The sequence below is a fragment of the Colias eurytheme genome, chromosome 20 (assembly GCF_061535395.1).
Source record: "Colias eurytheme isolate Ceu_HAF_F1 chromosome 20, ilColEury1 Martin Lab GWU primary, whole genome shotgun sequence".
Taxonomy (NCBI): domain Eukaryota; kingdom Metazoa; phylum Arthropoda; class Insecta; order Lepidoptera; family Pieridae; genus Colias; species Colias eurytheme.
In genome coordinates, this window is record NC_142999.1 from 935021 (window position 1) to 947918 (window position 12898).

General features: G+C 32.0%; 1 protein-coding gene across 1 annotated transcript; it reads right to left on the bottom strand.

Annotated features, from left to right (window-relative positions):
* Positions 1-304: 304 nt before the first annotated feature.
* LOC149899447 (uncharacterized) lies at positions 305-12889 on the bottom strand. Its single transcript, XM_090113529.1, has 13 exons — positions 12773-12889; positions 7804-7901; positions 7375-7536; positions 6712-6879; positions 6324-6509; positions 5062-5256; positions 4554-4675; positions 3819-3908; positions 2992-3191; positions 2263-2376; positions 1594-1718; positions 1072-1212; positions 305-746 (listed from the first exon to the last, which is right to left on the bottom strand). The coding sequence occupies exons 2-13, from the start codon at positions 7820-7822 to the stop codon at positions 568-570; spliced, it is 1701 nt and encodes a 566-aa protein (XP_089969655.1). The 5' UTR covers positions 7823-7901; positions 12773-12889; the 3' UTR covers positions 305-567.
* Positions 12890-12898: the final 9 nt, after the last annotated feature.

Consider the following 12898-nt stretch of genomic DNA (forward strand, 5'->3'; position numbering starts at 1 on the left):
TTATAAGCGCCGATAAGCGCTTATAAGCGCTTATAAGTTTCAAGCTTTCTTTCTGAATACGCCCTAACAACTATTAGATTCATAATTAGCGTCAAATAACCCCTAAGGATGTATATATGACGGAATTTATTTTTTACGGTATCTAAGTATTTCTACCAATATATATATTATAATATTCGACTAGAATTTTAATAATCACATACAGGACAGTTTTAAATGAATTTTTGTATGGGACCGTGTATCTAGTTGTTATTAATGATCGAAGACTGACAACTATAAAATAAGTAAATATCATCTATACATTAAGAATAATAACAATTAACTACCAATAAATTCCGAACTAACAAATATAATAACTTTTTACAATATTGTAGCAAGCTTATACTTTTAGTCCATACACAGAATTTCAATCACTCACAACTTTAAACCAAAGTTAGGTGATCTTCGATCGCTATTCACCTAAAATAGTCAGATTAAATTAAAATATACATAACTAATTTGTACATAAATATTCATAATAATATCAAACGATTATTAATTATACAGATAATAAATAAATAATTAAAATTAAGCATTTGGTTCATCCGTGACGTCATCTTTTCGTTTCGTTCGCAAGTATCTGCGTGCTGTGCCGTTGATAATCAAGGCCGTGAAGGTGAAGAAGATGCAGGCAATTCCAACAGCATACGGGAACCAGTCGCCGTGGAGCTGACATCTCTGGCCGGTATACCAGCTGCAGGTGTGGACTGGAAAGAAAAATATATTATCATCTCAGTACATGCTTATTTTTTGTTACTGTGAGAGTACAGGCTTAAGTACAGGTATATCAGAAAAAAAGAGCGTTTATGCCGAGCACACGTGTCAGAAGTGAAATTTCTTTGGCAAGATTCAAAAATACCAAAATCGTCGCCTTATTCCATGACGTAATACGTCACAACGTTTCGTTATTCGGTATAATTATGATTATTAATAATTAAACCATCTCTTTTAAAATTCGAATAACAAGAAGACGAATAGTATTATTTATTGGCACTTTTACAAATATTATATAAAATACTAAATCATACTTACGGTCAATAGCATAAAAGACATTATTTCCGACCACGAAAGCCATGACAGCGATGACAGACCACATCAGACCCATGGCGATGGACTTGTCTCGAGGGTCCACTGACCTCAAGATAGACATGCTATGAGCTTGGAAGGCCACGACTGAAAGAATAATCATATTTAAAATTTCACTCTTACCATACAAGTCGCAAAAAACGTTGAAAAAAAGTCGTAGCCATTTGGGTATTTTGCAAATAAATTATCATTTATCCATCTTTCTTCTATTGTATTCTAGTTTATTTAAATTATAGAATTTCTTTGCAATTTTCGCATGGATTGTATTCATAGCTACATCGAAAAGTTCCAAAAAGGCCTGATTAAAATTAAATCTAAAATACCTTTCTGTCGCAATATAGGCAACAAGTGACAAGTTTGGCACCCTATACTATACAACGTGTGTAAGATATTAAAAAACGCTGAAAATTTACTTATCTTTTAATAAAATAAGTAAATATGTTACAAATATAATTTAATATAACTTACGAGAAACAGTCAGTATCAGGCTAAACAGCACTCCATGGAAATTAAATCCAATTTGACAGTTGAAGTCGCTGCAGGCGCCCGGAATCGCGTGTCCAGTTGAGGCACAACTACAGTTTGTATACACCCTGTATAAAGAAAATTAACGTTTGTAATATACATTCATTCATAAATAAAATTAATATTTGTGTGCGCCCTGTATAAAGAAAATTAATGTTTGTGTACAACCTGCATAAATAAAATTAAAGTCTGTGTACATCCTGTATACCTAAAGAAAATTAATGAGAATAGAATTGTCAGATATAGGGCGTATTCAGAAAGAAAGCTTGAAACTTATAAGCGCTTATCGGCGCTTGTCATGTTCATATACATATTTTCCTGCGCGGGTTACCAGCCCTGACAAGCGCCGATAAGCGCTTATAAGTTTCAAGCTTTCTTTCTGAATACGCCCATAGACAAATATTAGATAAAACCTAATTAATCACCTGTACATTTATAGAATATCGATTTGAAAGATATTTTATTATCTCTAAAATAAAATATGATTTGTTTTAGAAATAAGATTAATATACAAAAATACAAAAATCTTTATTGTTACTTAAACATTTTGTAGATAATACAATGCATTTTTATTATTTATGTTTTATGATTATGAGTTAAAAAAATACTTACTGTAAGTTATTGATGCTTTGTAGTCCTGTACAGCCAGCTTCACACGGCGACACATATGTAGTCATGGTGTCCACCACACACACTGGTGAAAATTCCTTCCATCTTGGAACACATCTGCAATGTTAAAAAAGAGATTATCATCCATGTAGATATAATAAATTAAACATGTGGTTAACTCCATCCAAAGCTCTACTCGCATGCACTGTACATATCTATACCTATAATATTATTAAGCTGAAGAGTTTATTGAACGTGCTAGTCTCAGGAACTACTGGTCCGATTTGATAAATTCTTTCGGTGTTAGATAGTCCATTTATTGAGGAAGGCTTATTGGCTATCATCACGCTAAGACGAACAGGAGCGGAGCCACGAAGTTGAAACCGCGGAGCACATCTATTTAATATATGTGGCGAACTAGCTTAATCCTACCCAAGGCTCTGCTTGCGTGAACAAATTATATAAGATCATTTACTCTCTATACAAATGTAGGTACATTTTCATTTTCATTATTTGGTTTCCATTTCATCAATTTTTTTGCGTCTGTCATGTTTAATTTTGTGTTTGAAATAAAAAAAAAATACGTTACGTGAAGGCATTCTGAGTTTACAGAATTCAAGCTTCGAATTAAATATCACTAAGTAAGTTCTAATAGTAAGTACGGATTGACCTGTGATTTTTTTTTTGACAACCTAGTTATGTAGTTATGATACTATTAAAAAACTGACTTACCCACAAGACAAGCTACACTGTGGATTAGCATAATCCTGATTATTTTCGAGACCAGCGACATGTCCCTTAGAACAAGGCGGGATTGTGATAATAAATACATATAGGAACATTGCAAACAGCGTCATCTTGAAGGAGATAGCCAATGCCTTTGTCATGTCGAATTTTGGCCTTATCGGAGCTGATTGCTTTACGCCCATATACTGAAAGGTAATAATTGATTAATTATAAGCAAATTTAATTACGAGCGGTTTTAATAGTAAGACTTTTGTATGGAAATATTTTATGCGCCCTCTTCAGTCTTCACAATGGGCAGCGTTGCGCGAGTAGAGGCAATCGCGTGTATAGGGCCTAAATATCGGCTGATCGGCTGTCATTGTAGAATGTAGATGTTGTTTCATAATTGCCGTAATGGAGGCAAATATCGACGATCACTTGTTGGGCCACCGCTGCCCAATGTGTAGAGGTTCCATTTGAATATAAATTGTTAAATGTTATTGTTAAAAATTGTCTGCTGATGCTCTTTTACTACTGTGACTGAATTTTACAATATTATATCGAAGAAATGAACTTATCGACTGTTTATTTATGCCTATAAATTTTATGAAATAAACTGTAAAACTTAGATATCCTTAAAGATAATTAAAGAGCGAAAGAGTCAGTTTATTTCGCATGAAATATAAGTAAGTTTTTCAAACTGAAAAGTGTACAATAGGTTATACACTTTTCAGTATAATCTACTGAACAAAACTATACTGAACTACCTTTTAGACTATCACTGAACTATTATACTGAACTACAAAAGATATATAGGTGTAAAGATCACTTACCACAACAGCAAGAATCAGTACAAAGTACCGAAAGAATTTGGTGTAGTCATTGACAATGTCTCCAATTATTGGCAGCATATTGTAATTTGTCTGAAAAATAAATTACAGTGTAACGAAATATAAAATTCTAAAAAATAATTTTATGTTGAACTTCTATTTGCGTTAGAAATAAAGACGAGTTGTTTCTGTTGTGTCTTAATTTAAATACAGTAAATACTTCATTTTTTGGAATACTTTCATCCCTTGCATGAAAAAAACCAAACATATGAAGAAATTCAGACGGTTAAACGACTTTTTAAACCTTATAGTGCGTTTCAGCCAATAGTGCGCGAGGAATGAGGATGTATATCGATAACCAACGAACCAATAGTATCGCATCAAACGCTAAACGCTTCAAACTTCAAACCAAATGAAGCGATATGATTGGTTCTTTACAAACACATTCCTCGTTACACATCCTCGCACATTAGTGGAAAAGCACCCTTAACAGTAAAAGGGAACTTGTTTAAAAATATTTTACAGAAATAAAAAAATGTTGTGTGGTTTTATGAAACCACGGTAAAAGTGAAACTGTTCGAACGGTTGCGAACACTGCTTTGTGTAGCGCATGTCGCGTGACGGTCGGCTGCCGAGTAGGTATACCTACTCGGCAGCCGCGATACACGCGACATGCGCTACACAGACCAAAATGTTTGAGACGATGTAATAAAAGTTTCACTTTAAAAAAAAATATACCTTAATTATTTCGTGTTCATTATAACCGAAACCCCAGAGAGCAGCTGCTACCAAACCCATGGATATCATTTGTGACATAGCCACGAAGTTAAACAGCACTCTCTTTAAGCTTCTAAAGTAACCTGAAAATAAGAATAGTTTTAACTTTTAACACGTGATACAGCGTTTCCATTTAAAAATTATATTTGATAGGATCCTTTAAGGATAAAAAATTTAACTGGGGTAAATTTTTAGAATGTTTGGTATTCTATCTATATTTATAACTCTTAAGTTCTTTTCTGTGTGAAAGAAAAATCTGAAGAAAGTTTCTTCTGTGTTAAGAAGTTAACTACATATACGATATTTCCTTGATTTTATTTTTCGTTTTATTACATGTCTGTCTTTCAAATTAAAAAACAATCTCTAAAAACTATCAATATTTTAATCATCCAACATCTTGAAAATGTTAATAGAGTAACTAATTCTCCTTTTATTTTCAATTTTTTAACATTTTACAATATAAGATTACCTCTATCATTCATCGGAATGACCTTCAAATCCCCCGTGTCCTGTGTGACCTTAGGTAACTCAAAATATAACCTCAAGGTATTGAAAAGCGTAAAAGCAGTTATAAGTCCCAAAGTGATGAAGATCGTCTTTTCTACACCTTGCGATAATAAGCTGTAGAATATTAGAGGTATTATCCTGGAGAATATGAGAATACCTGAAAATAATAGAAATGATAAAGATTATTTATTTATCACTAGCTTTCCGCCCGCGGCTTAAAACCTGTTCCCGTAGGATTTCCGGGATAAAACCTATCCTATGTCCTTTCTCGGGTATCAAAACATCTCTATACCAAATTTCATGCAAATTAGTTCAGTAGTTAAGGCGTGATTGAGTAACAGACAGACAGACAGAGTTACTTTCGCATTTATAATATTATAGTATGGATAGAAACAAGAAAGTACAAAGCAGAAAATTAACAATGTTACAAAAAGGCATCATTTGTATACAACATGCAAAAAGGACCTTATTGCTTTACAGAAATTCTTTGCTACCAAGCAACCAAGGCGACTAAGCTACCCGGTAGCAAATAATGTTATATAATAAGATACTGTTATCTCATATTAGCTAGATACTATTATGTATTCTGTGCTCATACCAAGACTATATTGACAAATCTTTAATCATTTATAACCGATTACGGAAGAAAAAAAGATGATAATCATATGAAAATCTAATGGCTTTGTCACATAGAACGCGTCAAAGCGCTAACCTGAATGATGACGCCGCGCTATGACGCCGCTATGTGTACTACGCGCTATTGGTCAGGTAGAACATGTACTTAACGCGCGACATGTTTTGACAGTATGTGACAGTATAATATTATCAATATTATCGCTTTGACGTGCGCTTAGAACGCGTTGTATGTGGCACCACAGCCTATTTTTATAAATGATTGTATCTTTCAAGTTTCAACTACCATCATGAATTTCACGTGTTCGCTTATCTTCACGTGTTCACGTTAACACGTTTATTCTTTTCTGAACTAAAATATGGGAGAAAATCTGTAACATTATTTGCTAAGAGCAAAAAAAACCTCAGCGCCTATACTCAGGTTACCAGACATTTAATTTTTGCCCTTTTCATTATTAGATATCTACTTTTTTCTCTAACTTACTTATAGGTATTCTACTTAAAGGTAAACTCAATTAAAAAGGACCTATCCACGAATTTTCTTTAGAAATCAAGATATTCTAAATTATCAAAATATTTAAATCAACGTACCAACATGCACGCTCATTCTATCTGGTGCAATATCGTCAGTATAAGCTACAACATGGCTAAAAGAAGCCACCCTTGTCAAGGCGAAGCAGATGGCCATTCCTACAGTCATCACCAATCTGAAGGTCGTCTTCATTGATAGCCCCGTAAACTCTATGTCCTGATTTATTATCGTGCTGTTGCAGAATTCTGTAAATAAAAAAAAATAATTATATTTCAAGCATGAACAAATTACCACTAGTAATTTATGATTTAGTAAGAAATAAATGTATAAGAACTATGACTTTTTGTACACAAAATACGGTCTGTAATTAACGACTAAATTACATAAAATTATAACAAAAAGGCTACTTATATTACCTCAATTACTTATATAGTTTTATGTCATTACCTGTTTCCTGGAACTGTGTCGGCGAAGGCAAAAACAACCAGAGGGAAGAAATAATCATTATTCCCAGAGACCACATGAGGATCGTGGTCCTTCGTGTTCTATAGCCCAGCCAGGCTACCAATGGGGCTAACAGGGCTTCCATCATTGCAACCACTGGCATAAGCAAATCTGGATAAAAGAAATATTATTTTGAAAAATTACTGCAAAAATGTTGATGACTCCATGATTACGTAGAGTGGTGTTTAGCAACAAATGGGTGAATAGCTAAATATTTCTCCCAAAGTTTATTATTAAAATTTGTTGGTCGTAACAACATAACAGTAGATTAACTTTAATATTTCTTCTTTTTCTCTGTTTGTTAATTACTTAACTGTGTCTGTTATGTCTGTAAAATGTGTTTTATTTCACATTTTAAATCTAGCTTATAGAGCTAAAGAGTTTATTTATTTTTTGTATGAACGCGCTTATCTCGGGAACTACTTGAGCCGATTTGAAAAAATATTTCAGTTTCAGATAGCTCATTTATCGATAAAGTCTATAGGCTATATTTTATCACGATAAGACCAACAAGAGCGAAGCCACGCGGGTGAACACGGGGCACAGCTAGTGTCTTATATTTTGTCAACTACATCCTTTAAAAAGTACATCTTACAATTTACTTACACAATGAATAACCAGGTAAAGTGCCAGCTTTAACATCCTGCAAGATAATCCTGTACAAGCAATTTTCTGCTACTGTTAAATTGATCATGTTTCCCATGGCGAAACCACGAATGGACTTCGGTACTATCTCCACTTTGTGCCATGATTGGACTTTTGCTTTTGCTATGGAAAATTAGGAAAAAAGTTAATTATATGTGGAATAATATGAAGTGGTTTGAAGTTAGCCGATATAGTTTAAGATTTTAGGTAACCCCTTTCGAAGAATATTTGACGAAAAATATTAATCAAACTCTACTGTTAATTGCAGAAACAAAAGCGATTTCAATAAAAAGCGTCCTTGATTCCATTACTAAGTATTTTACTTATATTAATCCTATATAGTTATATAAGTACTATATAGTTGAATTCTTAGTTATAAAATTGATTTACCTTTGCCGTAGATACCCATGTTTAATTTTTTATGACGTGTTTCGTCTTCAATATTTTTTTATTTTGTTGTTTGCTCTACACTCTCATTTTTTGTGTAACTGAAAAAAAAAGATTTAATAAATTATACCTATAGTCTTTATTTCTGTATATTTAAAGATATTCCAATGATTCTGAAAATCTGACTTAAAAGAACCTGAAGAAAATGTAGAGATCTTTAAATACACAATTTAAAATTGTAATCGCTACTTCTATTTAAGTTCTTCCATGAATGTTATCTACTGATTCTTATAAATAACTTCAAAACTTCCAATCACCACTATCTATAAGCCTGGATTTGCTTATCTTTTTTAATTATATGTAATTTTATGAAAGTCCTGGTATTTTCTGATATGTTTAATGGGATTCAATTTTATTTATTTATTTGATTTGATAATCACCATAAAAGATAGCGATGATTGATAATTCTTATGTAGATATAACATCGTTTCGGTGTATCTTTTATCGCATACTTATTATACAGTTAAGTGTGCACAGGCGATTATTCCGTAACTATTGCAGATATCAAAAAACTTTAAACTGATATTGAAAGCCCTTTACCTAATGAGTAAAATTACAATAATAACTTTTAAAAAATAAAACGGGAAATATCCAAAAAAGTTACATTAAACACTCCAAAGGGAATAATCGCCTGTGCACACTTAACGATTACACCCTGTATAAAGGCTTATAAATACCATAGATATAAAATTTTACAAACTTCCGATGTGTCTATTTATTCACGATCTTTATCGTTTCCAACAATTTAGATATCTGTGTTTTGCGTATTAGATTTTAAGATATATTTTGTAGATTATATAATATAATGTTTTTAATTTTTATGTTAAGAGGATTAGTAATTTAATCAACACACGTGACTCTTATAGGAAAGATTTCTACTTTGAACAATTACTTTTTATGCGGAAGATGTTGAAAAGGAAAATGTACGACTAACGTAAAACAACACACAATTTATATAAAATGTAGTCTACGTCATGGCAAATCATATAAAGATTCTAAAATATCACAGTTGCCGTTTTTCACCTGAATTTAATATGATTTTTTTTAAAGTTATGTAGGTAATAGGTATCTACTATTATTATGAAAACAAAAAAATCATGGAAAAACATAAACCTCCTTCTTTCGCATTCGGGTAAAAATAAGGCACAGGTTTAATTTAGAAAAACACAAAATATATGTATGTCTATTTCTAAATTATTTTTTTTTATAAGTAAAGTACTCTGTTTTATTTTTTAACATGAGTCATGAAATTAAGAGTGGTGACTGGTGACGGATTCTAAGGTTCGCCTCTTGAAAGATAAACAGAATGACAATGCGTATTCAAAAGTTACCTATAGAACGGTTATAGATAAATTATTATCACTACAACTGGCTATAGTTTAATCTTTTTGTTATTACTTACGTAAATCCCTTGAACTTGGTCTTTACATAATTATAGAATAGGTATCTATTTGCGTATCTAATAATTGGGGAAAATATGGGGAAGACCTATTGACAAATGACTTTTTAATTATAGTATAAGATCCCACCGCAGGATTAGTGCGTTCATAACTTCATAGTTTTTTTGCTAAAACCAAACTTTTAAGTAAGTATATTTATAAATAGGAGAATATAATATATCGACTGGGTTGCCAGTCAAAAAGCCGCAAGAATTTATAATTCTTTTTTTTTCTAATTGATTTTTCGGAAAACCTTTCGTTCATTTGTTATTTATATAAAATGTAGTCTACGTCATGGCAAATCATATAAAGATTCTAAAATATCACGGTTGCCGTTTTTCACCTGGACGCAACATCTTCGCAGCCTGGGTGTAAACAGGTTGATGATTTCGATCCATTTATGCGTTCATAACGCACATATTTTATGAATCATATATCAAGTTAAAGCTATTCTTTTCCGTCAATTACCTATAAATAAGTACTTAGTGGACGAAATGTTTCCCGAAAAATCGATTAATTTTTTTTTAATACAATTTACAAAATTCCATAAACAAAAGCATTGTATGATCACCTGCATAACATTGTATCATTAGTTTTTTTTTTAATATAGAGTTGTAAACTTAACCCTTAGCTGGTATCGCCTTTTTTGGCAACACTACCGGTATCGTGGGTCAAATTTTACCTATACCAAACAATCTGTTGTAGAACGTTGATTTTTTTATAATTTGTATAAAATATGGTTAGTCATGAAATAAACAAATATTTTTTTACAAAATTAACTTTGTTTCATTTTAGAATATATAAAAAAATATTATGTTTTACACGCATTTGTAACTAACCTTATTTTTTGGCACTTTTTGGTTAGTGTGAACTTAAAACATAAAAAAAATAGAAATGTAAGAAAAAATTTAACTAAAAGATATTTATGGCACTTCTCATATCTTTATAATAACAAAAAAATATACTACTTCTGAGATCAGCATAAAATAAAAAAATGACAACCAAAACCAAAATGACTTCTACCATCAACCATCATCCTCATCTTCTTTGCTCTCATCTCTCGTATTTTCTCTTATTCTCGTAATCTCCTCTTTCTTTTTCACTGTCGTCAGAACTTACTCCAAAATACTGTCTTCTGAGCAACTAACAGGTTAGGGACTGTCTCGATCGTCATCGATGATTTCGTCGTCACAAAGTTGGGTTATATTTGGTGTCCTTTCATTTTCCGATTCCAAATCATCACTTAAGTCGTCTATATCAACTCCTCGATTTGTCTATCGTTCAAAAAGCCTCCATTGTAGAACAAATAAACACTAAAACAAAAAAAGTACGTAATTACACCCAGTGAAAAAAGTTACATATTTGGTGTCGTGGGTCAAACGTGACCCAGACAGCTACTTACCTCCGCTCCTAAGATAGTCCCAGCGCTGCACTTCCACCCCCCGCCGCAGCTAGTGAAGCACTGAGAATACGTAGAAGCGCACAGTCGTTGCATAAATATTAAAAGAATTATAACCGAAAATGTTCGCTTCTGGGTCAAATTTGACCCACGATACCTGCTAAGGGTTAATATGATTTAAAAGAGCAACAATGGAGTTGCTTGCCGGTTCTTCTCCATAGATACTGCTTTCCGAATCGGTGGTAAATGTAAAAATATGTATTGACGTTTCAAAAATGCTTCTCCAAGAATTCTAATTGAATAAATAAATGTGTGAGTTTGAGTTTGAGTTTGAAATGTTATTTAATTCATATTACAATAGATGGAAAGTAGTTCAACTATAGTTTAATTACATTATTCTGTTCATACCTTTATCATAAGTCATAACTAATGTAGGTAATGGAAAACTAAACGGCTTTTTTTATCAAATTCTGCAGTAAGTATAGTGTAAAAGGCGTACAGTAAGTACCTACCTACGCGTTTTAATTTTGAGCCCAAATACTAATGAAACCTAGATTTCGATTTAGTCTGTTTTAGTCAGTATTTTTTTAATAATGATTTTGTTAATAATGTTGCCTTATATTTGAATTAACCAATCAACGTCATAACTCATAAGTAGGTACTATAAAATAAGCCGTAAGAATATAATATAAGTGTGCTATCACTACTCAAACTCAAGTGCAAGTCAAGTGCCAATTAAACAATTATCTTAAGGGCACAATTAATTATGTTATAAATACAAATGTTATTATTTAAAATTAATATCAACTATGTAATTGACATATTGTGTAATTTAATAAACAAACTTCGTAGTAAATTATTACATCAATCAATAGTAATCTTTAATATTTTATGTGACACTTGTATATCAAAATTCATATTCATTCAAAAGTTGATGAACTCTTATCGTAAATTATTCTTAGTTCTTAACCGAAACTTCGTATAAACTTTAAAATACATATACATGTATGCATGTATGTATGTATAACGTTTTTCTCTTACTAAAAAAACTATTAAGGCGAAATGGGACCCAAAACAGACATTTCGAGCGCACGGAGAATCTCTTTAGTGACCTTTGGGACCCGAAATACGATTGACAAAATTTTTCTCGATTACCTCGGCTTGACAGTTTAGTACTATGGAGTTTTTTGCCGGTTCTTCGACTCCATAGATACTACTTTCCGAATCGGTGGTAAATGTTAAAAATATGTAATGACGTTTCGAAAGTGCTTCTAAACGAAGTCTAATTGAATAAATAAATGTTTGAGTTTGAGTACGTAGAGCTAGTCGGGAGTTGGCTGATATAAATTGCAAAGTAAGCAATTATACCTAATAATATTAATCTCAGCCGTGAGCCGACTTCAAAATAGGAGGAGGTTGCCAATTTATGATTTATGGATAAAATAAATAAATATAATACCTACACGTATAAATGCGTTACTTAGATGGTTTAAACTGTACAGTTTTTCCATAATGAATTGTTTAATATTGCAATTGTTTTAGATAAAATACTTGTTATTTTAATTAGCTCTATCTATGTTAATAATTTATGTTGTTAATTAGTGTATTTGTTTAGGTTAATTGTTGGCTTTTCTAAATTGATAAAAAATACACTTAATTCGAATTAGTAATTCTTATTTTTTTTTTAATTTTTAGGTACTTAAGTATCAGTTTTAAAATATATTTTTACAGTTCGAATACCGTTTTTTCTAATTAAATTAATTTTAATCGATATTTTTAAGCCATTGTATAGCTTCTATCGCGGGCCTTGAGCGCGGGGACCGAATCCAGAAATTACAAATGAAATTACATTTACAAATGAAAAACCTCACGCTCCCCACTCCGACGGGCACGGAGGTGTGGCTTGAAGGCATAGCATGCAATAGCTTTACCGCGGCAGGCCCCGAGTGCCACACGTCTTTTTTTTAATTTTCCTTCATAAAAAAATCAATTGAAATTGTAACAAAAACATTATCCAGGTTATTATCAGGTATTAGCCCTCGACGTAATTAGTTACTTCAAGACTAATACATACCACAATATTAATGGATCCCCCCACTGCAATAACTTCAAAGTTTTCCGAACTTTGATAAAAAAACAGTGTTTAATTTAATAATTTTATTGCACTTTACAGAGATGTATGTTTATTCGAATCTCCTCA